The sequence below is a fragment of the Dipodomys merriami genome, unplaced genomic scaffold (assembly GCF_024711535.1).
Source record: "Dipodomys merriami isolate MVZ:Mamm:240054 unplaced genomic scaffold, mDipMer1.0.p SCAF_15, whole genome shotgun sequence".
Lineage (NCBI taxonomy): Eukaryota > Metazoa > Chordata > Mammalia > Rodentia > Heteromyidae > Dipodomys > Dipodomys merriami.
In genome coordinates, this window is record NW_027202826.1 from 23,764,590 (window position 1) to 23,791,559 (window position 26,970).

General features: G+C 39.3%; 1 protein-coding gene across 1 annotated transcript in view; it reads right to left on the bottom strand.

Annotated features, from left to right (window-relative positions):
* Col25a1 (collagen type XXV alpha 1 chain) overlaps positions 1–26,970 on the bottom strand; it is a 415,569-nt gene that overhangs the window by 53,772 nt on the left and 334,827 nt on the right. Inside the window, exons 15-18 of the mRNA XM_070022440.1 lie at positions 24,989–25,033; positions 17,395–17,427; positions 16,675–16,710; positions 11,527–11,571 (exon numbers count right to left, since the gene is read on the bottom strand). Coding sequence (XP_069878541.1) covers positions 11,527–11,571; positions 16,675–16,710; positions 17,395–17,427; positions 24,989–25,033 — 159 coding nt within the window. The remainder of the gene's footprint in view (positions 1–11,526; positions 11,572–16,674; positions 16,711–17,394; positions 17,428–24,988; positions 25,034–26,970) is intronic.

Genomic DNA, 26,970 nt, shown 5'->3' on the forward strand with positions numbered 1-26,970 from the left:
ATGTGTGAAAGTGTAAAACTGAGGTAAAGCCTGGCTGTGCACTGTAGTCCAAAGCTGCTAGGACATGGAACATTCTGGCTTTTCCAAGGAGCACTTAGCAAAGCACACAGGACTCTGCCTACAATAAAAGAAATGCACAATGCACATGTGCTATTTTCCTTATAGGCTGGAACATGTTAGTTACCGTTATTATTGGTAGTACTACAGTGTTTCTGTATCCTAATTGGTTATACAAGGTAACTTCTTACCTCCAACATGCCTACGGCTCTACTCAAGATTGTCTTTCAAGAAGTGACTTGAACTTTTCTCACGTGAATGTCTTATCACTTTATGAGACAATATCTGTCTGCCAGAGCATTATAAAATTATAAATATTATTATAAATCCAAAAGAGGTTTAAACATATCAGAATGGTATAAGATAGAGATATGATAGTTTTGCTGAGTGGATTTTCTGCTTTTTTTGGGGGGGGGGTCCAGTTGTGGGGCCTGAACTCTGGGCCTGGGCGCTGTCTCTCAGCTCTTCAGCTCAAGGCTAGCGCTCTACCACTCGAGCCACAGCTCCACTTCTGGCTTTTTTCTTTTTGTTAATGTGGTGCTGAGGAATCGAACCCAGGGCCTCAAGCATGCAAGGCAAGCGCTCTACCACTGAGCCACCTTACCAGCCCTGGATTTTCTCCTGCCTTTAAGGAAGAGAAATAACAGAGGTCAAAGCTATGTGTTCCTAAATGAAATCTTTAAAACTCAATCTTGCCTCTGACAAGAATAGGTGTATATAGTTTAAGGGTTCCAGAATCTCTTATGCTATCTAGAAGAAACACTATAACAACCTAAGGGTACAAAAACATTTTTTTTGTATTAAAATGAAAATCAAGTAGATATTTTAATCTGGCTGGAATTCTTATTAATAAGAATAGAAGAGGAGGTCAGAGAAGAAGAGGGGATATGTATCTAAATGATTCAAAGATAAAAACACTTTTGGGAAACTATTTTTTTTTGTTGTTGTTGTTGGTTGTAGGGCTTGAGCTCTGGGCCTGGGCACTGTCCCTAAGCTCTTTAGCTCAAGGCAAGTGCTCTACCACTTGAGCCATAGTGTCACTTCCAGTATTCTGGTGATTAATGGGAGAGAAGAGTCTCATGGACTTTCTTGCCCAGGCTGGCTTTGAACTGAGATCCTCAGATCTCAGCCTCCCGAGTAGCTAGGATTACAGGGATGAGCCACCGCCTCTGGGTATGTAAACCATTTTTTTGAGTAAATCAGAATATACAAGAATGAGGTTGTGTAATCTTTAGGGAAGCATTAGCAGAAATAACTATGTTAGAATAATTATTCCTATAGCTGTTGTACATATTTAATCTTAATCAACTAGAAGACTGCTAAATTGACAATTATTCTCACCTACTGATCTGAGTAGAAAAGATAGGAAGGAATAGAATAGACATCAGAATGGAATTGATGTCTGGCATTACATTTAATGAAGGAAAAAAATCTAGAAGACATGTTTTCCTTGGCAATAAGTGGAATTAGAAAAATCCAAATTAGTATTCCAATGAGCCACTTTAAGAGCACAAAGGAACACAGAGACTCTATGAAATGGACAGATGCTGGCTGCCTTAATCAGGAGAACATGGGTTGAATCATTAACAGTTAAATTATATGTTGTTATATATATATATATATATATATGGGGGGGGGTTGTGGGGCTTGAACTCTGGGCCTGGCGCTGTCCCTCAGCTCTTCAGCTCAAGGCTAGCGCTCTACCACTTGAGCTACAGCGCCACTTCCGGCTTTTTTCTTTTTGCTTATGTGGTGCTGAGGAATCGAACCCAGGGCCTCAGGCATGCAAGGCAAGCACTTTACCACTGAGCCACTTTCCCAGCCCCTGTTGTTATATATTTTTTTAAAGGAAGATAATACAAATGTTCAAGAAAAAAGTGGGGGAAAGACAGAGGTTTTTAATATACATTTTTGTGTTCAGTGTACACAGCATCAGAAGGGCATCAGTTTTTTTCAGAGCTGAATCTGTTTATCTCTCATGTCAAACATACACAAGGGATGTGATCAAGATCTCCATTGATCAATGTCTCACATTAGTAGCATTTTAGGGTTTGACTGGGTTCTCAGTGACATGGTAGACAAGATGACAAAGTGAGCTGGGATTTCTCACTCTGTAGTGCCAGAGTGAGACAGAACCAGTGGACAGACCGCAAAGTGTCATTGCTCAAGAAGTGTGTCTCTAGCTAAGAGACCGAGTACAAGATGAAAGAGGAGGGGGAAAAAGGAAAGGAGTAATGGAGAAATGCAGGGAGGGAAGCTGGGAGGTGGAGAGCAACATTCTCCTTCTATTTTCTGTTCCCTTCCCCGACCCATCACCGTAACAATTAAATTCAGATCTAACCTGTTTCCTCTGGCTTTGTTGTTTCAAGTTCCTGGAAATGTCCAAAATTACAAGCAATGTTATTAGCTAATGCTTAAAAATAAGCACAGAGACACGATTTAAACAAAGCCTGGGGATGAAATAGGGAGCACTATTTATTGGAATGTTTAACTCAATCCAAAATAGTTATTACTATGATATAATAGATAGCTAACACTCAATTCAGCAACCTAGGCCATATGCCACCCAGTGGCATCTCATCCAGTCTGTATATCTGTCTATCTTATCTATTTTCTGTCATCTATATCTATCTGCATCTATCGTTTATCATCTATCTATTATCTATCAGTCATCTAGATGCTAGCTACATGCTATCTCAGCTCTAGTGCTATTATTGCACAAGTATTCTAAAGCAGCATCAAGGACCAAAATGAAGGAAAAAAAGGATCAAATTTATCTAGTCTTGTCTTAGATATTGCATCTGACGTCTTCCTAGGTTGTGTCATGAGTTTTTCCCCCCATTTATTCTTAACATTAATTATCTCACCATCCATGGATTAAAAGCCCTAGTCTTATTGGAATAGATCCAAAGACCCAGACATGAACTGGCAGACCTATGGCCACCTAATCTTTGACAAGGGAGCCAAAAAATAGGATAGAAGAAAGACATCCTCCTCAATAAATGGTGCTGGCAGAATTGTAGAAAACTAAAGTTAGATCCTTATATATCACCCTGTACCAGAATCAACCAAATGGATCAAAGACCTTGAGGTAAAAGCAGACACCCTGAAAATATTACAAGAAGGAATAGGAGAAACACGAGGGCTCCTTGGCACAGGTTGAAACTTTCTTAATAAAGACCCAGAAACACGACAAATCAAAGAAAGGCTAGACAAATGGGACTGCATTAAACTTCAGAGTTCTGCACAGCAAAAGACATAACTAGCAAGATATATTGAAACCCATCTTCGTCACCCATACAACAGACAAGGGTCTCATGTCTAAAGTATACCAACAGCTCAAGAAATTAAATTCCCCAAAATCAAACCCCCAAAGAAACAATTACCCCATTAAAAAGATTTAAAGAGAGACCTCTCTGATGAGGAAATATGAGTGGCCAAGAGACACATGAACATTTCTGGCTATGAAAGAAATGCAAATCAAAACAACATTGAGATTCCACCTTACACCAGTTAGAATGGCCATAATCAAGGAATCTAAAACAACAGATGTTGGCAGGGATATGGCCAAGGGGAACTGTACTGCACTGTTGGTGGGAGTGCAAACTTGTTCAACCACTCTGGAAAGCAGTATGGAGGTTCCTCAAAAGACTCCACATAGAGCTCCCTTATCACCCAGCAATCCCACTTCTGGGAATTTACCCAAATAACCACAGACAAGGCCACACTAAAGCTCCCAGCACGAAGATGTTCACTGCAGCATTATTTACCATAAGATTATTATTTACCATAAGATATGGAACCAATCCAGATGCCCCTCAGTAGATGAATGGATCAAGATAATGCAGTACATCTACTCAATGGAATTCTATGCTTGTATCAGGAAGAATAACACTGTTCCATTTGTAAGGAAATGGAAAGAAAATTATATTAAGTGAAGCAAGCCAGACCCAAAGAAAAGTAGGTTGCATGATTTTCCTCATTTGTAAGAACTACAATTTGCCTATGATATTCTTAACAGGGATCTCAGTAACCCAACTGCTTAGTGCACAGGACATAATGAAGCGTATCAACAGGAACTCCAATATATGGAAACAAGAGGTTCTTATTAGACTGTCTGTAGTTTGTGCTTTTTTTTCCCTATTTTATTTTTTCCTCGTTTCTCTTAGTTTTTTTGTACCTCATATTTTGCATATAAGATTATTCAATATGTGGAAAGATATTATGGGAGATAATGAGGGGTGGGGTAACAATGATTAAAAACAAATGTACTCATTGCCTTGCTTATGTAACTATAACCCCCCAGCTCATCATCTTCTCAATTAAAAAAACAAAACAAAACAAAACAACCCAAAAACCTGGTCTTTTCATCAAGACTGTAACCTACTTCCCTGTGCTGACACAGGAGAAAAGAGGAGCAACAGAGAAGCTGTAGCAATGAAACTGGGGTTTAGGAAGGGACCAAGGAAATGCTGCTAATTTAGGCAATGGAGGTATAGCAGTCAAATATCAGAGTAGAGACAGCAGAAAATATGGTGTGAGCTGCTAATTTGAACAAGGCAAGATACACAAAGATTCAGAACCAAGTCTCCAGGAAACAACTGTAGCTGAAATCAAAGGCCACTCTTCCCATATCCAATGGTGGAAGGCCTGAAGTTTCCACGCTGGCACCCAGACCTTTTAACCATAGCTTAATTCCTTTGAGATTCCTTTAACAAACATGGCAGCCACAGCCTCAGTCTTGCAGTATTCAACTCAGTGAATGTAATTAACAATACTGATTTCGACTCTATCTGAAAAAATCATCCCGTTTTAGTACCAAAAAAATACGTTCTTTATTGTTCATGTGTTTACTGCATCAGTATTAGGTGCACGCTTTCTCCCTCCCACTCTCTCTTCCTCCTTCCTCTTTCCTTTTCTCTTTTTCTCCCTGTCTCTTCCTGTCTTTCTCTAGTTCCTTCCTTGCCTTTCTCTCTCTCTCACACTATCTATCTCTTACAGTCTGTCTCTGTCTCTACCTTTCTCTGCCCTCTTTTTTTTTTTTTTTGCTGACATATAAACACATTAATGAAATAAATGGCAAAAAGATTCAGGAAGGCAACTTCATCCATCCTATACAAAAATAAAAGGAAGATACCGTAAGATATTTTGTTGAAGACACGTTTCCTCAGCTCTTCTCCTATTCTTTCTGGGAATAAAAAGATCTAGCACACATGAAAACCACACTGACAGTTGACATCTCTACAAACCACAAGAACAATGACACCTAGACTTTTCTATTACACAAAGACAGGGCAAAGCTGGGAAGTTCGTTAGCCCTTTGTAAAATAGAACTGCTACTAGTCTCAAGTCTTAGAATTCCATCATAAAACCTTGAATGGTTAAAAAAAAACCCTTATGTCCATAAATAGCAAGAAAGTACTGTGGATACTTTATCTTCTAAATGGCCATTGAGACACTTCACCTGTCTTTTGTCAAATTTACATTGAGGATATCTTCAACGAATACTCAGGTGGGATTATCATCAAGGTAAAATAAGAAAAAAAATAGATTGATTCACAGACTGGCTCACCAGGTGTTTCCAGAATTCATTGTCCATTAAACACAGTGGTGGGAAGAAAGTCTTAACTAATTAGCTCTTACCCAAAAAAGAAAATCTCTGGTTTTTCACTTATTACCATTTGCTTTATTTCTATAAGCCATTATCAATTAAGGGAACAAATAGCATTATTTTTTTAACCTGCTAAAAAAACCCTCTAAGGTTCCAGATTTATCCAAGTGTGTTTTCCATTGTATTTATTATCCCCAAGCAGATCCGATTTTTCACTGTCCAAAAAAATACTAGAACAGGATTTGAAAAATATGTGCTGATTTGCCTGGGTGCTAAAAGCATCAGCAATAATTTTGATTAATGTATCCTGACATGGAATGTATTAGGCATATAATATTCTTCTTGCTTAAAGGCTAATTAGAATTCAAGTCAGCATGATACCTGCTTTTGTGGATTACAGCAATAACATTTGTTGTAATAAGAAACTCTAGGCAGCCAGTTTTGGTTATGATTGATTTATAAAATTATTGAGGGGAAAAAAAGAATGAGAAATTACAGTCTGCCCCAACTACTTATTTCCCTTAAGAATCAAATTTGAGCATAAATTAAAACATCTTGTGGTTCTGTTAAAAATGAACTACAATAGCAGATTTATTTAAAAATCCAGAAAATATACCTGTTTTTTTTTTCTTATGAGAATTACATCATGAAGGACATTGGTGTATTTATTGAAGGTTTCATTATGACTGCTAGCAATCTCCAATTTCTGGTGGTAGTGGCTTTCCTAATTGGACCCTAAATTCCTCCACTTCTCAGGTAGACTTAGTGTAAGCAGGAAATAACTGTAGCAACAATAATACAATGCTATCCTCTTTACTCCTGCTTCCTTTTCCTCTTTTAGGAACTCACTTTTTATCATATATTGCCTCCAACACTTGTACTCTGCTACTTTTAAAAGTTGATTTGTCTAAGGAAGGAGCTAAGCTGTAGTGGGATCTAGGAGACACATTTGTGCTACAGTACTGCTCTTACTCCTAAGAATGCCAAAGTAAATATTTCTGCCACCTGTCAGACTTGGCCTTCATATGTTTCTGTATCAAGGAAGATATCATGTGATGTGGTATAAAGTGTCACTGTCTTGGAAGCCAGGGCAGAAAAAAAAAAGCTGTGAAGAAAGATTTACTGTAAAAGTTTGGTTGCTACTTAAGTGATTTTTGTTTTTGGTAGTCCTACAGTTTGAACTCAGGATTTCACACTTGCTAGGCAGGTTATTTTCTGCTCAGTCATACCTCTCTTCTAGCTCTTTTTGGTCCATCCTGGGGCTTGAACTCAGGGCCCGGGGCACTGTCCCTGAGCTTTTTTTTTGCTTAAGGCTAGCACTCTACTACATTGAGCCACAGCTCCACTTCTGGTTTTTAGGGAGTTAATCAAAGAGTGTAACAGACTTTCTTGCCCACGCTGGCTTTGAACTACAATCCTCAGATCTTGCCCTTCTGAGTAGCTAGAATTACAAACCTGAGTCACCAGCACCTAACTGCTTCCGCTGTTTTAGATGTTGGTTATTTTTGAGAAAGGACCTCATGTTTTCTGGGTGGGGGAAGGGGCTTGGACAGGAAATTGGAGTGGTGTGATGTCATGTTGCAAGAAAAACTGGGTGATCATACTGCTCTTTTTTTCCCCCTCATACTGTTCTTAAAGGTAACATTCACCCATTACTGCAAAGGCTCTCCCAATTCATATCAAGCAAAATACAACATCTAAATGGCTATGTTTTACAGGTTAAACTTGTGCCCATGAGGAAAAGACCATTATTCAATTGCTGCAGAACCAGAGTTTCCAATAGGCTGAGCTTCCCAAGGGAAGTAAAAATAGCCAGAAGAAAGAGAGCATTGACTATCTGTGTGATAATACTTTAAGAGTTATAGGCATATTAATTCATTTCTCACCACAACTGTTTGTGTTATGATTAGTGAAGACTTTTAACTGGGGACAAAACTGAAACAGAACAGATAATGGAACTTGTCTCAAATCATGACATCAGTTAAGAGGTAAAATCATGGGTGGGTCTGTAGTCCCTGGTGGATACTGCTTACTTATTAGGATAAGGTGACCATAAAAAAGGGGTAAGCAAGGCCCTTAAATTTTTTTTTCCAAATTAAATGTAGCGAATTTAAAAGCTGGGAACTCAGAATCCTATGCTTTCGTATGATAGCAGAAAAATCAGCTGCAGTAACTTTTTACCCATTAAAACATATTTGATGACTTGGTCATAAACTTAATTGTCTGAGCTCCCATCATTTTCCAGAAGATCAATTTCTGCATGGTACATTGTCCATAATTTAATTTTCCCAGTTGAACATCTTGACACTACAGGAACCATGAAGGCCTGAAAGGAAAAATCACAAATGCCTTCCACATGGTGGGCAGACTTTCAAAAGCTTGTGCAGGAAGCTCAGGAGTAGTTTGAAAGTCAGTTCTGCCTGCCCGTGGCCACTTTTATTTACGTATGCTGACCATATTAGCCCTCTTCCTGGAGACCCTGAAGCTACAGATAGATGAGTCTGCTGTCTGTATTTAGGGACTTTGCTCACTTCCTGAGGGTTATGGGAGGCATGTGGACACTCATTAAGTTTCCGCCCATTCCCCTGAGAGCAACAGGTGGCGAATCAAAGCTTCCCTGGTATGTCATGGCTGCTTTCCTCAACGTCTTGGAAATAATGGATGGCATGTTCATGCTCTTTGTAGTAAGCACCAGATGAGGAGGAGAGGAAGGGCGACAGGAAGTATTTCCAAAGCGTAAGTAAACACACACGTCTCGGACGCGAACGACTAATGCTCCTGGTCCCACCACACTCTACAGCCACACATAATCATTCATCCTTTTTAATCTTGCCACTTGCTCAAACTGTGAGTCGGGGCTTTCCTATAGTTTGCTACCTAAGGGAAGGAATGAAAGGAATGAAGGAATTAGAGGAATTCATCAAAGGAATGAAGAAGGCCCAAAGTTAATGAATCTATCATAAAATTATATATATATTGCCAATCCTGGAACTTGAAGTCTGGGACCTGGGCGCTGTCCCTGAGCTTCTTTTGCTCAAGGCTAGTGCTCTATCAATTGAGCCACAGTGCCATTTCCTGCTCTTTTTGAGTAGTTTATTGGAGATAAGAGTCTCATGGACTTTCCTACCTGGGCTGGCTCTGAACTGTGATCCTAAGATCTCATCCTCCTGAATAGCTAGGAATACAGGTGTCAGCTACCAGAGCCCAGCAAAATAATAAAAATTTTAAGTCTCCATTTAGTATCATGAATGTTCAGGTGAATACTAATGCTTCTCTTGTAGTACATTCTTCAGTTGGCTCCTTGCCAAACTAATTTATCTATACTCAGCACTACATTTTAAGGAAAGCTTATCTCTCTGTTGAATTAAAGAAGGCAAAGCTTATTAAGCTAAAAAGTAGAACTTGTGATTTAAATCAAATACTGGATTGCTATCCAAAGGTACTTGAGCATTATATAAGAAGGTATGTCTAATGGATGATGAAGAGGTTTCTTTGTGAATTAATAATTTCTTCTCACTATAACCACAGGTTAAGTCAGAGATACTTCACCTTAACAAAGTCAGCCTAGCAGTTTCCTAGGGCTACAGGAATGAAAGCATTTAGTGGAGGCGGCAAATCACTAGTAAGAGTCTCAAGTGAAGAAAGTTCAGTGGTTGGTAAAGCACCAGCCAGTGAGCAAAGGATCTGGTACTAAGTTCGAGTCCCAGTCTTGGAACAAAAAAAAAAAAGAGAAGAAAAATGAGAAAGTTCAAAACTTTCATACTAGTCCAAGATGATCAAGGAGTTGTTAAGGGTCCAGTGGGATGTTTGCCATGGTGAAAATACAACATTAAAGTAAGATCATGATAAATTTCAGGAGTCAACATCTTATTTGTTTTGCTCTGGGCAAATGACTGTATACATTTTCATGTGCTCACTCTCTCAGGAAGTGCCTACCACTCAGAAGGAACCACCAGATTTCAGAGCCTGCGGCGCCGTGAACTGCGTACACACTGCAGCACAGCCCTGCTAATGAGAAAACTGGCAAAGGATTCCACCCTGGCCCTTCCCCAAGCCCTTCCTTTCAAATGCCTTCTTACTGATTTATACTGCCATCGGGTTCTTTTTAATTAACACTCCATGTCACTTTCTTACATCATCTACCAATTTATGGTCATCTAGTTATTTATAAAAAAACCCGTTGTCATTTTTAATATGTAGAAGTTCCTATGGAATGAGCATAAATTAACCCTATCATGTACAATCACATATTAATTTATGATGTTATTCTTGGCACATATCAAAAGAGAAGAAGAGGCTTTGACTCTGTAGTGAATTGGGTCATAGAGCAGACTGGCTGTGAACAATATATTAAAAGGACCTAGTTAAATTTTGATACTAATCTAGAAACATCAAAAAGCCAGCACCAAAATTCCTGAGTGTCAACCTAAAAAAGTGTTCATGTGGGGCTGGGAAGGTGGCTCAGTGGTAGAGCGCTTGCCTTGCATGCATGAGGCCCTGGGTTCGATTCCTCAGCACCACATAAGCAGAAAAAGCTGGAAGTGGCGCTGTGGCTCAGGTGGTAGAGCGCTAGCCTTGAGCTGAAGAGCTGAGGGACAGCGCCCAGGCCCAGAGTTCAGGCCCCATGACTGACAAAAAGAAAAAAAAAGTGTTCATTTGTATGAATCATACCAAAGATAGTCATAAAATCTGATGTATGATACCATCTAATATCTGAAACTCAATAATTTAATAATATTTTGACTTTAAAACCATGAATCTTCTTAAGATAGCATACAGAATGCTTACACTGGAGGTAGGAGTTTTAATTTTAGATTACTTTTTCAGTTTTAGATTGGACTCATACCCACTGGAGACTGATGTTAAGCTTTGTTAGAATTATGTTACCCTTTCAAATAGTTATAGAATATGTAAAATTTTTTATATGTGCATATATTTATTTTAAAAATAGGAGACTGATATTAAATGAATAATTACAACTAGGGCAGTTGGATCTTAAGTCTTATCAGTTGTGAAGTAAAAAAAAAAAGAACTAGTTAAAACAGATTCTTAACATTTCAAGTAGCTTAGAAACATTTAAAACAACGTTTTGTATTTTTTTGGTTTTGGTTGGTGGTGGGGCTTGAACTCTAGGCCTGGGCGCTGTCCTTCAGCTCAAGGCGAGCACTTTAGCACTTGAGCCACAGTACCACTTCCAGTTTTCTGGTGGTTAATTGGAGATAAGACTCTCACGGACTTTCCTGTCCGGGCTGGCTTTGAACCGCAATCCTCAGATCTCAGCCTTCTGAGTAGCTAGGATTACAGGCATGAAACAGGATCGCCCAGCTGAAAACAATGTTTTAATACAATGCCTTGAGTATTATTTTCCCCCAGAAGATGAATAGAAAGTTTAGGGGGGACATTGTATGTATTGGGTCAAATTAGTAATATGATTTGTACTTTTGGCAGTGGAAATACAAATGTTTTTGAGGTATTATTATAAGGGTGAATCAAATGTTTGATTAATAGGGGCAGTAAGACTAATTCTGGTCAAAACCTGATAGGGTATGAGGGATAACATTAAAAATTTGAAGGTAAGAGATATTCCAGTCTTGGACAACATTCACATGGTTTCTGGTAAAGGGGCATTTACATGTACTTAAGGCGTACAATAGTTTAAAATGATAGAAATGTGTTGTCCAGCGGGCAAGAGGAAACTTTATGTACTTGTGCCCCATTTTAACTAAGTTTCATCAGTTGAGATGGCCGAGGGCTCTACACTGATCAGCATCATCCTCCTACTTTTCATTTTCCCCCTCTCTGCCGACTCTCTCCTAATGACAGCTCTATGAAACCAAGACTGTGAGCGTAGTATTTACCTTTATTCCCGGAAGTCCAGGGAGCCCAGGAAGGCCTGGTTCACCCTACATAGGAAAATCACATAGCATTATAGAATGATAGTCACTCAGTCACAGTATCTGGAGAAAAAAACATGGAGAAAGAAAAATGCTCCTCGCTGAATGCTTTCTGTGTGTATAAATATATACAAACGACGGTCTAATTGATTCAAGGTTGTGCTCAGGCAACTCTTGATTCAGGAATTGGTTGACCATTTGGCACATTTCTCCTCTTCCTACAATTCACTGCCCATTGGCTTCTCATCAGAAGCAAGGCAGAGGCGTGAAAGGAGAAGAAACGTGTGTATTTTCGCATTCCTTTGGTAAATGACTCGTTGGAGCTATTTGCTGAAATGAGGATTCTGTATGCATTTTAATAATGCATCTGACTACGCCAGAACTCTCTCTCACCTCAGACAATCAAGAGTTGGCTGTAGAACAGATGGTGACATTACAAAACAACAACAGCAAAAAACACCAAGATGCATTAACAGTATTGCTCACTTAAGAGTAAAGTAAGATTTCCTTTCCATTCCTGAATGTTGAAAAGATAAATAAATGGTTAATTGTATACTTAATTTGGGCCTATATTTCTGACAATTGTTGTGTTAGGTCGACCCTGCTTAGCAGCTTACGCCTAATGGTACTATGCAGCTGTTCCTGAATACAGGTTTGAGATTAAGTGGTACATACTGCACAAACACCCTGGAGTCAGGCTAAATCCTTACTTTCACAGAACTGGTTACATTATTTTAAGCACAAAGTATGGTGACAGGAGGTTATATTACTTAGAAAAATCTCCTGAATTCCACTAAAGAAATTTCAGGAAAAAATAAAGTCTGTCTTGAGTTGGAGACTGTGCATGTGTGTGCGCGCGCGTGCGTGCGTGCGTGCATGCGTGAGTGTGTGTGTGTGTGTAACATTTGAAGATAAAAGGATCACATTATTTCCTAACAGTCAGTTGGTGGGATGATTACCATCCCGAAAGACATGGAAACAGCAATAAAATGGTATGTCTAAAGGCTCAATAAGCCTTAACTCAAGGAAAGTCACCATAAATATCCAGATTTTCCCACCACTAGTGCTATTATTTTCAGATTATGAAGAGCCATACTTTTCTCTGGTATTAGCATATAATGATTCCAGATACTTTTTATTAAATTGTGTGATTATATGAAGAAAAAAAAGAGTAATGTCTTGCTTGAGGATTGCCATTAAAGGTACTTCAGGAATGCAAAAGAAAAACAATCTGGTCCCAAACTCTATATAGGAATGCTTGCATTGGAAATAGGACAAGATTAAGCCAGAAGAAAAGGATGATTTTTAAGAAATCGCTTCTTATTCCATTCAAAAACTACTTGTCCAAGTATATTAAACTTCACACAATTAGAACATGGTATATCTGATTTTCTTTTGTTTCCTTTTACCTTCTAACCAATAAACCTAAGAAGATCCAGTAGAAAGGGCTTATATACATATTTCACTGAAAGTTCTTTTACTTTCAGAAAAGTAAAAGGTTGTTTAAAAACAGTACTGTGCAACAGAATATACAACTTATAAAACTTGGCATTGTTTTTTTAGAAAAGCCCTCCAATCTTATTTTGGAGACATTGAATTACTAGTGGACATATACAGGCCACATTACTTCCAATAAAAATTTCATCATTCCATTTCCTCCTGCCAATTAAAAGGATCATGTGACTACTTTAAAGAAAGAGATCTTATACATATATGTATACATAAACATCTAGTCATGCTTTTCTAACAATAAGAAAAATGTGTAAGACACTGAGGACTTCTTTTGTCTTATTCGCTATATAACCTGGGCTGACCTGGAACCTGGAACTCATTATTCTTTGCCTCAGCCTCCTAAATGCTGGTATTACTGGTATGTGCAGCCATTTGATTCTGAAACCTCTTATCATGTAGATGAAATACAGGTATCTTTACTATTTACCTTTGTTTCTAATCATATTCATATACATGCATGTGTGCTAGGTGTTTTTAGTGAAAAAATATTTTAAAAATTTATATTCTATTCTTGACTTTTAAATAAATTTGACCTTCATAAATTTGTAATTTATTCATATAGTATCTGACATAATGAAAGATTGTAATATTTAATGTTACCCTTGGTAGAATAACTCAATGTTTATAGGAAGCCATTTCCTCTACCATTCTCTCTAGAATATCATGAAAGCTTATCTTCCAACTATGAGATAAGTTTTTCAGATAACTTTTCCATCTTGTCTAAGCCTTGGCTTGGGAGAGTTGAGGTCTTGTGCGTGCATAGCCAGCCATTCAGATCCGGGTTACCATTAAGAATTGGCTTTTTATTCTGTTCACAGAATACTTGTTCAAGAGATTAAACCTCCCACAAATACAGTACACTTCTCATTCTGTGATTGCTATCCTTTCTCCTCCTCATTCTCCATTGTGAGACTCTACCCAGCAGGACTGCATGTTTCATTGTTTGTCATGGTTACAGTGCCCTGCTTTCCAGTGAGGAAGTTTACTTGTGAGGTTTCCTTTTGAAAAGAGGTCATGTTATTTTATATCTTTAAAATTAAAATGTATGATTAATCAATTATTATTTATTATTTGTGTGTGTGTTTGTGCCAGTCCTAGGCTTGACCTAGGGGCCTGGACAATGTCCCTTAGCTTTAGCTTTTTTTTCTTTGTTGGTTGTGGGCTTGAACTCTGGGCCTGGGCCCTGTCCCTCAGCTCTTCAGCTCAAGGCAAGCACTCTACCACTTGAGCCACAGCATCACTTCCAGTTTTTCTGGTGGTTAATTAGAGGTAAGAGTCCCACAGACTTCCTGCCCAGGCTGGCTTTGAACCACAATCCTCAGATCTAGCCTCCTGAGTAGCTAGGATTACAGGCATGAACCACTGGCACCCAGCTCCCTTAGCTTTTTTGCTCAAGGCTGGTGCTCTACCATTGGAGCCACAGCATCATTTCCATCTTTTTTGATAAATAATTGGAAACAAGCATCTCACAGACTTTCCTGCCTGGGCTGGCTCCAAATCACAATCCTCAGATTTCAGCCTCCTATCTAGGATTACAGGAATGAGCCATGAGTGCCCGACTTCTAATATGTAACTATAAAGAAGTGGATCACCAGGAAAGAAATACACAATGAAACCCAGCATCTCTTTTATAAATCTATGTGCTCACTCTGCCGCCTGTATCTATATACTCCAGCTCACATGCCAATCACACTACTGGGGAAGGTATAAGAATTCAATCAAAGGATTCCTATGTTATGAACATTATTCTAGATAGCAAACTTTAAATTGGAGCAGATCAAATAGTAGAAAGCTCTTCAGTGGCTTGTGCTATGTGGAGCTGTTGAAAATAGCCCAGAAAAGGAGTGTGAGAGCCCAGGGAGCAGTTCTGCAATAGAGAGGAACATATGGTGGAGGATTTTGAACACAGTCCCTGCATCCAGTTCATTCAGTTCAGCGTGTCATTTTCTAATCTAAGCAAGCAGCTTGCTCTCTCTCTCTCTCTCCCCCCTCTCTCTGCCCCCCTCTGTCCCCCACTTTTTCTGTGGGTTTTAAAATCCATTTTGCCTAAGTACTGCCAAACCTCAATATTAAAAAAAGTCACATAACTTTGGGAAGACAATATTGTGTTCAAGGCTAGAATCTAGCCTAAGTATTAATGGGAATGATGTTGTTTATCTCAGGGCACATGTTAACCTAGGAGGGTGCTGGGCTTTTATATGAATCCATCCTTTCTTTGAATCGCATTTAAAACTGATGCATAGTGAAACATAATGGAAATCCAGTTTCTTCACATAAACAGAGAAACTGTCACAATTGATCTAAATTGCATTTCTCAACAACCATCTAAGGCAAGATTTTGTTAAACCGTTTAAGATTCAGTTCTCTTGATCTTCCATCCTCAGCCACTTGAGGGCTAGGATTATAGTCATGCACCATTGTAACTGGCTTTTAGCCGGACATTTGCTAAACTCACAGATTTGGAGAGCAACTTAAATATATTTTTTAATTTTTAAACACTAAGAGACCACCAGTCCCCTCAAAATAGATTATCTGAGATTAAGAGCTTTTCCTAAAACAAACTGTGTCTTAATTTTAAATTTTTTGAAAAAAATGAGAAGAATGCATAGGTATTAAATAAGCAAAAGAATATAAATAAGCAAATAATACATATAGTAAATATAAATTAGCAAAAGAAGCATTTCAAATTCAAAGAATATGAAAGAAAACTCGTAACTTTAGGTTCCAAACTACTACAATGGGATTTAATCTCTGTGCAAGTGACGGAAATTCCATCTGTCTATTCCTATTTGTCTATAACCTAGTCACTGCTGGACAATGGCAGAGCCATGATTGTAAGTGATTTAACTTAATGCAGAATCCACATTTCCTTGTTAGCTATAATCCATCTGTTTTCTGAAATTTGACAGTGCTGGGCACTGATATCCACATACTCAGACAATAAGCGACTAACATTTGCTTCCTGCCTCAGACTCAGATGAGAACAGGAACTAACCACATTCATTGCACGTCCTGTAAGGTGTTACCCAAAGTGAAACACAAATGATAACCACACTTGATGCCCCTGTAGGTTGGTTAAATTATTATGGCTAGTATTTCGAATTGATACTTAGTTCATTAACAAATTCAGTTTATGCAATATAACACAGCACAGGTAGAGTCATAAAAATGATCAGAAGAAAGGTATTTGAAGTAAAAGGAATAAAGGAACATAATTTTAAAAGAACTGTCTGTCCATCATCTGCTACCAGAACAATGTAGTAATATTAGTTTCTTTTCATAAAAGTTAGATGCATGCAGATTACCTTAAAGCATGCAAATTAGACTGTTGGCATTCCAACATCTTGGTTAGCCTCACACAGCTGAGTATATGCAGATTTTAGTTCCTAAAGCATCTTTTTACATGGACAGTGTTTGCTTTCCTATTTTGCTACAAGCCAGCATCAAGACCTTTTAAAATGCAAAACAACCAATAATAGTCAATATGCAAAGCAGGAAGATGACAGCACTGAGAATCATTTTCATGGGCCCAGTAGACTGTAGGTATTAAATGGGGGATCTGATGCAGCATCAAGAACACACCGGAGACAGAGGTATTACCTTCTGCCCTGGACGGCCGGACTCTCCTGGTTCTCCCTGGCAAAAGAAAACCAAAGATGAGAAAAGTAACCTCAAAAGAGTTTTTCCTACCATTCCCACCCTGGGGATCCCTGAGCAGTTCCACAGAGATGGCCCCGCCGCCCTCTAAATCCCATGCAATTTATTCACCTCCCTCTTCTTACTCTGCATCTCACTAGACATAGGGCAGTTTATTGCTGTGACTAAATCTATATCTCATGTGCAAATTCACATTTTTATGAAATCTATGAAATAGGGAAGAGAAGGCAAGTCTTTTTTTTTTTTCTTTTTGGTCAGTCATGGGGCTCAATTCAGGGCCTGTGCTGTCAGTACTTTTCTGCTCAAGGCTAGTGCTCTACTACTTTGAGCCACAGCTCCACTTCCCAATTTTCTGGTGGTTAATTGAAGGTAAGAGTCCCACTGACTTTCCTGCCTGGGCTGACTTTGAAGTGTGACCCTCAGATCTAAGCCTCCTGAGTAGCTAGGATTACAGGTGTGAGCCACCAGCACCTAGCTTTTTTCTTTTTCTTTTCTATCTTTTTTTTTTAAGCTTTATTTGTATTCTAGATACCCTTGTTGGGTTTGGAAGGCAAATATCAGAGAACAGGAACAGGGCTAAAATAACTTCTAGCATTGGCAAAGGGAAGAGACCCACAAAATCAAAACTGTAACTTCTGTGATACAAACCCAAGTTGCTGTTACCTTAATTCCTGCAGCAGATGATCCGGGGTCACCCTACAAAGAAACCCCAGAGAAATTAGGCCACAAGTTATAGGTATAGAAAACATCCACAAACACCCAGGGGGATTTCACCACAGTGGATGCTTTAAGGGACCCTGTGACTAGTGGGCCTTACCTAGGCTCTGTAAATGGCTTTGTACCAATATGTCAGCTGCGAAAATGGTAGCCATTTGAAAGATAACAATGTACTTCATCAAACTAAAGGGTTTACTTTGAATGCAAAATACACAAGGACTGTATTCCTGAATATTTCTAGGCGAACAAAAATCTCTTCCCTTAACCGAATACAAAAATGTATTCCACAGCAGTATGTTATCATTTAGGGAGTGGGAATTTTCTGTGTTCTCTATTTCTAGAATTGATTCATTGATTACTGGCTACCACTTCCGGAGAGTGCTTTGACCCTGGTGGTCTTTAGAAAATCAAGGTTCAATAGATAAAGTCAAAGAGTTAATGAGGTCAGCTTGGGCCAGGCCAGACAGCAGATCTGTTCATTTCCCCCATGAAGCACTGCTCCAGTTAGGACTGCTAGCTGTCTCCAGCTGTACACTTCTTTCATTGTGACTTGGTCCCTGCAAGGTACAGGATGATGGATGACTTCTGGGTGATCGGGATGCATGTAAATGCTGGGAGAAAGTCTTGAGACAGACTCTGGTCTTTGAAAAGGCACTTGTGTTCCGCCCAGATTTCATGAAGAATGACTTCATCTCTGAAGCCAATTGCTTTCCAAAGCAGCAGACAGGGAAGAGGCAAGGAAAGAAGACCGAGGGGGCAGTGTGGGGCCGCTGCTTAGCTCTGAAATCTTGCCAGCAAAAGGCCTAGACTGTCGAGCTCCTTCTAGCTCTTTCTATACAATGAACATGATAGGCAGAAAAAGAAAAGGAGGAAAGTTATTTGAGACGGCTGGGAAAATAGTGATCATCACAGGAGGAAGACCCAGCCCGGGGTTTTCCTCCACTTGCCTCATCTGTACAAATGCTCAGTGAGCTTCTGGGTCTGCTTCCTTGTTCTGGAGTGCAGAAGCTACTCATCAATCTCCTTTAGAGACAGACAGAGCCTCGGGCCCCGTGCTCCGGCACTTGTTTCCCTCCCTCATTTCCTCTCATTCCACAGTTGACAGCTTCTTTTGCTATGGGTCACCTCCCGCACACATCTGATTGTACAGCATCATGTGTTGGCCATGTCTGGTATAGCCTCCCTTTGTAATTGCCCACTTATCTTTCCTGTGCAACTTGTGTCTGTTCTTCTAGTAGATAACCAGCTGAATGGGAACTGATTCTTAGATCTAAGTTGACTTAGTGCCTGGCCATAGTGACTGATGCATAGGTCCATGAATGAACAGATCTCAAACACAGTATTTTTAAATAGGCCAGCAGTCAAACATCAAAATGAAAGAAAAATCCTATGGAATGGTTAAAACACAGAAGGAAATAGTAAATTAGCTTGAGGAAAGACATACATATGTGAATTTCTTTTGACATCTGTAATTGCTATTACCCAAGGAAAAGGTCAAACAAAACTAAATAAAGAAAAAGGACACTAAGTACTGTCTTTCTGTAGAATGATACTCCTCTTCCCAATTATTAACATTCAAATGAGTTCCAAATGGAGAGAAGAATAAATGTGGCTAATAGCAATACCATTTAGCTTGAAAATTAGCAACACTAATCAACTAGGTATGCAATATTTTGCACAGCAAGGCCTTTGAATTCATAAAAACAATTCGATGTCGCAAAAATTCCTTCTTTTATCTTATTTATGCCTCAAATCTCCCGTGATGTGGGATGATAATACTATTTCCATTTAATATATGAGGGAATGGCAGCAACTTGAAGCTAAGTGAATTTGGGGATTCCTCAAATTCTACTTCCAAGTTCTTTCCATTAGAAGAAGAAAAGGATTAAGTGTCTAATTTCCCTTCCATCAACATGGCAAAAAGGCTGTAGTAAACTTATAAATAAAAGGAAGTTGCTTGTATTAACTGGTTACATTTTTTTTCAGTATTTTAATGAAAAGTGGTTAGATAATCCACTTGACAATGTAGACCAGATTTCCTTTTTCATAGAGAGGGAAAGGAAGAAAGGACATTCTCCTGAAAGGCTGGTTTATTGATGGAAATAAGAGGTTTCATTTGATAGACAACTAGACAACTAAGAATTCTCTCCCTTTCCCCCCCCCCCTCTATGTATTTTAAAAACAGGTTTTAGAACTGTGAAATCTCCAGGAATTTTTATAACATTTAAGTGGCAAGTACTGGAAGACAATCGTAAGTTAAACATTTTAGAGGATAATGCTCCAAGCAATTGAAATAAAACAGTGCGTGTTTATAATCCTCCCTTCCCCCAAGTGAAAGTGAATATGGAATTAAAGTAGGAAACTGCCCTCCAACTATGTCTTAATGTACTCTCAACCACACCAGCCAGTTGGTTTAGAAATAAAAATTTCCACAGGATGTCATAGGTGGGGATACAATGTGAGGAGATACTTGGGACACAGGAACTGGATTTGACTATATTCTATTCAAGCCCAGTCCTTGGTTTGCTTTATGATTATTTTTAAATACAATATTTGACAGAGAATGACATGTACATGTTAATAAGGCTCATGTGGACATGTAAAAAAGTGAACTAAGGGGCTGGGAATGTGGCTCAGTGGTAGAGTGCTTGCCTAGCATGCACAAATCCCTGGGTTCAATTCCTCAGCAAGAAATAAATAGACAAAGCTGGAAGTAGCTGTGGCTCAAGTGGTAGCTGAAGCCCTGAGTTCAAGCCCCAGGACTAGCAAAAAAAAAGTGAACTTAGGTGATTTATTTCTGTATCATTCATTCATTTCATAGTTTATTGAGCAGCAGTTTATTTATTTATTTATTTATGTTGGTCATGGGGCTTACACTCGAGGCCCGTGTGCTGTCCCTTAGCTCTTCAACTCAAGGCTGGCCCTTCACCACTTGAGCCACAGCACCACTTCCGGTTTTCTGAGTGGTTAATTAGAGATAAGAGTCTCACAGACGTTCTTGCCCGGGCTGGCTTTGAACTGAGATCCTCAGATCTCAGCCTCCTGAGTAACTAGGATTACAGGCGTGAGCCACCAGCACCTGGCTGAGCAGCAGTTATATTTAAGGCATGTTGTGAATGGAGGGCTGCTGGGAGCTGGGGAGACAAGACTCAACAATGAATGAAGTTACTAACCTAACCCTTGCTCTGTACTTACAATAAGCATTTACTAATACACACTCACACATACACACACACACACACACACGCATGCACACAAGCACACATACATGCATACACACAAATACTACAAAAACTATTGGTTGAAAGCAATAAACATTATTATTCTTTGCCTTTAAAAATCTGATGAGTGAAATAAGCAGTCCAGAGTCTGCCCTAGGCAAAAGACTTTCAGATCAAGTTTCAGTGGACTTAGGAATAGGTAAAACTAGAAAATGGGGACATGAGATGAGGTTTGGAGGAAGAGGCTTGCAGCAAGTGTCTAAGCAGGGAATGGCAGGAGCTGGGCTAGAGCAGCCAGCACCGTCTGTTGTGGGAGGATCCACTAAGACAAACCACTACGTATCATTTCAAAGAAAAGAAGATACTTTTGTCTGATGACTCCAGATGTCATGTGGCTTATAAAAAGGCCCAGATGTCAAGTGTGAAAGCAGTGTGTTCACAGACATGGAAACAAGGAGGGAAAACAGGAAAAAGCAGACAATTCATGCCAACAAAGTGAAGGTGAAGGTCTTAGATGAGCAGATAAAAATCATGCCACGGTCAGACCATTCAGCAGGCTGTTCAACTATTCAAATGAGTGGAAATAAGTAAGAAATCCACTTCTCCATTTACTGGTGGAATGAACGCTCTGAAGAGCTCTAGTAACTACCCATGCTTGAAATCAGCCTTAGGCAGGTTATTCTTAAATCTCGAGTGCACCACAGTTACTGGCCACAGAAAAACCCCAGCCTAGTGAGTTTTACAGTTCCACGGTATTCCAGATGACCAGTCTGGAAAAGGCTCAGATTGCTTTACCATCCAAAGGCACTCAGTTTGGATCAAAAGGAAACAACAACAACAAAAAGAGCTTATTAAAGTGAATCACTCAATGATGTAATGAAATACATCAATGGCAGAAAAGAAGCAATTTTTGATTTTTACATCTGAACCTTGCTCAGTGATGATGAGTTTCACATCCTGAACACAAAGGCCACAAGAAAAGTGTTTCCAACAGGCTGGAGATTATATGACAGAAGCGGGAAATGTTTAAAAAACACATCAAAAATTATATTCCAATTACAGCATTCTTGGGATGAATGTGACAGGTCAGATTACACATTATACACATTACCGATTCCTATTTACAACCCCCTGTTTAGATCTATAGAAAGTTTATAGAAATGATTTCCGTTTTAACCAAGGCATTTCTTGTTCTCAATTTCAGTTGCCCAATAAAACTTTTTGATAAAAAAAGAAAACCAACCAGTCTCATTGATTTCAATTTCCATGTGGTAAGAAAAGCTCATATTTATTGCGTTTATGATGTGTGAGTCAGTATGGCAAATGATTTGCATTAATATATAAAATCAGACCAGTGTTCCTGTTCCTTTGAGATTTTTCTTGGTATTTTCAAAGAAAAAATTTTGCTTGGCTCTTGTAAAATTAAATTTTAAAACATGGGTGATTAAAGAAAACAATTATTGGCCTAGGTCCACCTTCCAAAAAATGCTTTAAAAATACATCATCTTCTAAAGCATAAATGCTCTTTATATATTTGCATAGGCCTAGTTCAGACTTAGTAAATATAGATATAGACACACATAGACAGACAGACAGACAGATAGATTTTTTGTTGTTGTTGTTGGTCTTGGGGCTTGAACTCTGGGCCTGGGTGCTGTCCCTCAGCTCTTCAGCTCAAGGTGAGTGCTCTACCACATGAGCCACAGTGCCACTTCCGGTTTTCTGGTGGTTAATTGGCGATAAGAGTCTCACAGACTTTCCTGCCTGGGCTGGCTTTGAACTGAGATCCTCAGATCTCAGCCTCCTGAGTAGCTAGGATTACAGGCATGAGTCACAGGCACCTGGCACACACTCTCTCTCTATGTACATATATATATATAAATTTATATATATAATATATAAACATATATAATATAAATATCCAATATATTAATTAAAAATATTTTTAATTAATTTTTTTTTTGCTCAAAGAAATTTCCCTATGTGTCAAAGGCCTAGGAGCCAAAATACTGTTCACGTTTGTAAATGGTTAGAAAAAAAAATCAAAATAACAATAATATTTCACGACACATGAAAATTACATGAGATCAAAATTTCCCTGTCCGGAAATTATGTTTCCCTGGAACCTGGCCACTCTTGTTTGTTTACATGTTTTTCTGTTCATGTGTTCACGCTACAGCCACATAACTGAGGACTGTGACAGAGACCATATGGCCCACGCAATCGAAAATATTTATTTTCTGGTTCTTTAGAGAAAAAGTTGGCTGACTTCTGCTTTTCCATAACAACAAGAAAAGTGAAGTACAACATGATCTAGGTTTATATATTTAGGGTTTTCAATTGTGACGTTCACAGGCGCAGACAATGCCTGTATCTCCAGTGTGTTCTTGATACTACACTAAACATTTTCATGTCGTATTTTATCACGGCATGATATTTAAATTTGGCCAATAAGTAAAATAAATCTGCAGCAGTGCTACTCGATGGGAGTGATTGTTGCTGCAGTACTAAGGATTGAATTCAGAGCCTTGCGCTTGCTACGCAGTTCCTCTATTATTTGAACCACATCTCCAGCTCTTTTTGCATCCATTTTTTGTTGTTGTTGGTGGTGGTGGTAGTGGTGGGGCTTGAACTCTGGGCTTGGGCATTGTCCCTCAGCTCTTCAGCTCAAGGCGAGCGCTCTACCACTTGAGCCATAGCGCCACTTCTGGTTTTCTGGTGATTTACTGGAGATAAAGAGTCTCACAGACTTTTCTGTCTGGACTGGCTTTGAACCTGGATCCTCAGATCTCAGCCTCCTGAGTAGCTAGGATTACAGGCATGAGCCACCCGACGCCCAGCTATGTGTGCATTTTTTTCTTTTTTAGGGTTGGTCTCACTTTATGCCTAGGCTCAGCTGATCTGAGATTTGATCTTACTACTTTTGCTACCTTATGAGCCAGGATAACAGGTGTGCACCACCATGCACACACTTCATGGGTTGAGTCTTGAGAACTTCTTTTGCCCTGGTTAGCCTTGAACCATCATTTCCCAATGTCTGCCTTCCAAGTAGCTAGTATTATGGGCATGAGCCACCATTTCTGGTTTCAACTTGGAGTGGTTTTTGTCCCCAAGGGAATATGTGACAGTATCTAGAGGTGGGTTTTGTTGTCATCGTTCAGGGATGTCACTGGAGACGCATAGTGAGGGCCATGAATGACTCTAAACACCCGACAACCCCAAGAACAAAAAAGTATCTGCTCTCCAATGTCAACAGTGCTCGCTAAGCCATCCTGGTTAACCAGAAACTGTGAGCCACTCTAGTGTCTAGATTATTCTTCAAATACAAAAGCGTTGCTACTTAGTGACATTAATTCATCCCCACCCCTATGCCATATTTATATTAATATTCATGAGGAGAAAAATAAATTTCTTTTTATGTTGTGGGTCTGTTTCTATGACTATTATCCATCTGTACTTCAACAACCTTCAAAATGGGGATAGTTTTATTCTCAACTGCAAGTCTAGCTGAATAATTCTTTCTTTATCCCTCAATCACTCAGCTTGATTTATATTAAAAATCCATGACTCTATTCTTTGTTCAGTTTCTGAAAAGATTTTGTACCTAATTCTTACACAGTAAAATAGCCTTCCTACATCATAAATGTCAAAGTAGGAATCCAAACAAAAGGTATACTGGTAATTTATGAGGTGGGTTTTGGGTGTGGAACAAAGCAAGAAGGCAGCCACTGAATCACCATGCTGATCAGGACTTAAATGCCAAGGGATGGGGAGACAAAACATAAAAGTTACAAAATACTCAGATTTAGTAGATTTCAAGGCAGCAAATTTTCAAACCTTCATTAAAGGATGGGCACTGGTGGCTCATGCCTATAATCCTACCTACTTAGTAGTCTGAGATCTGAAAATCAGGGTTCAAAGCCAGCCCAAGGAAGAAAAATCCATGAGACTCTTACATTCAATTAAACACACACACACACAGCCCCCCAAAAACACTCGTGTTAAAGGCTCTTATCAAATAACATTAACTTATGAAGAGACTTTAGTTTCACCTTCGTTCTAGAACTAGGTCATAAGGAACTCCTTGAAAAGGCATTTTTAGATATCTAATTACACATTTTCTAAAACTTTTGATACATATCATTTCCTTTCAAAATGTGTCAATGTGTAAACAGAATGTACAATAATCACTTTTTGCTAACAGACATTTACAAGTTTTCTGATCTTTGGAGAACAATCATATTACCTTGTCAAACAGAGGCATTCAACCTTTTAGAACCTCCCACCCTTTTACGCACTCTTGCTTCTTAAAACCGTACCTTTTCACCTGCTTCACCTTTGGGGCCATTTTCTCCAGCATCTCCCTAAGAGGAGGGAAGACGGACACATGTGAAATATCTGGGTGGTATTAAGCAATGAAGCTTTAAACAAAATTAAGTTTCCCTCAAAATCCTCTATAGATAAAAATCTGCTGCAAATGTGCTACAGAACTAATAATGTACTTTCACTTAACCAGCTGTTGGATACCAATGCAATTAATTTTAAGACATGGAACATGGATGAAGAGTGTTAAGCCACACCATTAACAGAAATCCATCCTGTGTCTCCACTGATCAGCTAATTTCAACACTGAAGCCTCCTCTTTCTTTTCTCCTGTGTGAAGACTTCATCCCAACAATTCTTCTGTGACTCGTTTGCCACCTCTGTGTCCTTCATGCCACACCTGTGCATCTAGGCCTTTGTCCACTCTGGATTCCTCTCTCTCCTCCCACTCCATCTTCTTTTGTACCAGTACTGGGGCATGTCGTTGGGCCTTAAACCCTGTCCCTTAGTTTTTTCTGCTCAAGTCTGAACCTCAGGTCCACTTCCAGCTTTTTGATGGTTAATTGGAGATAAGAATCTCACAGACTTTTTTTTAACCTGAGCTGGTTTTGAGCTGTGATCTTTAGATCTCAGCCTCTTGAGAAGCTGGGATTTAATGTGTGAGCCATTGGAACCTGGCTTCACTTTTCCTTTTTAATCTGAATAAATCCCACTTCTTCAAACCCACTTCTTCAGGGACTCAAAATTCATAGTGAAGACTGTGGATTGAACATTTATTTCTGTCTAGGTATGGTTTGAATTTGTGGATTTTATTAGAAAACTTTTTGCTTGAGTCATAGTACAATGAGTTTAAGAACGTAATGCTTGTTATTTTTGAGAATTCCTATGTTTGCGCTTTTACACACAAAGCAATGCATCTAGGGCAGAGCTATTCACTTCTTAGCCAGGCCTTGACCCCTTCAATTCTGGATTCTTCAATGTAAGCCTCACACCATAGTAGAGTGGAAATATGGCCTTTGGAGTCAGGAAGACAGAGTCCAAATCTGGTACTCATTGGGCAATGGAAATTCTCTTTGCATCACATGTCTCTTGTGGAATGCCAGTGTAGGAATAAATGATAAGAAGTTTCAGACTGTGCAGAGAGCAATTAGACCAGTATGGGGCACCTCAAAGGTGCTTTTGCTTGATGTTAATAGTAACCATGCACAATGGCACATATATTCCATAGGCTGCAATGCTTCTCTGTCTAGCTTCAGAAGAAGTCACTTCATAGCATTTTACAAAGCTCCTTAATATAGAGAAACTAGTTTCTTGGGAGAGAGAAATACCAAGAAACTGTCACAAGTAGCCTTCTCAGGCATTTGTCCGGGGTGGTGGGATTCTGCGCAGTAAGCCTCGGCACCTGATAAACTTTATCTGGTCCCCACAGGATGGTCTTGCCATCATTCCCTCTCCCTCTTCAGTTTCTACGCCAAGCCATTGTCTGATGGCTAAATAATGACAAGTTCATTATTGTGACCTGATTGCATGTCAAACACATATACTGGCAATCTATCATGAGGGACCTTGTTGGGCAGATTATTTACATATGCTTGAGAAAGGGCACTGGTGACTCATTCATGTAATCCTAGCTACTCAGGAGGCTGAGATTTGAGGATTACAATTCAAAGCCAGCCTGGGCAGGAACATCCATGAGACTCTTATATCTCTAATTAACCAGCAAAAAGATGGAAGTGGAGCTGTGGCTCTAGTAGTAGAGTGCTAACGTTGAGGACAAAAACTCAGGGACAGTGCCCAGACGTACAGTTCAAGTCCCAGGACAGGCACACAAAAATAACATTTGCTTAAAAAAAATCCTTGGCCCATTGGACCAGGTATGGCAGCTCACATCCATAATTCTAGCTACTGAGGATGCAGAGGTTAGGAGGATCATGGTTTAAGGCCAGCCTGAGAGCCTGGGAGTCAGTGAGACTGTTTC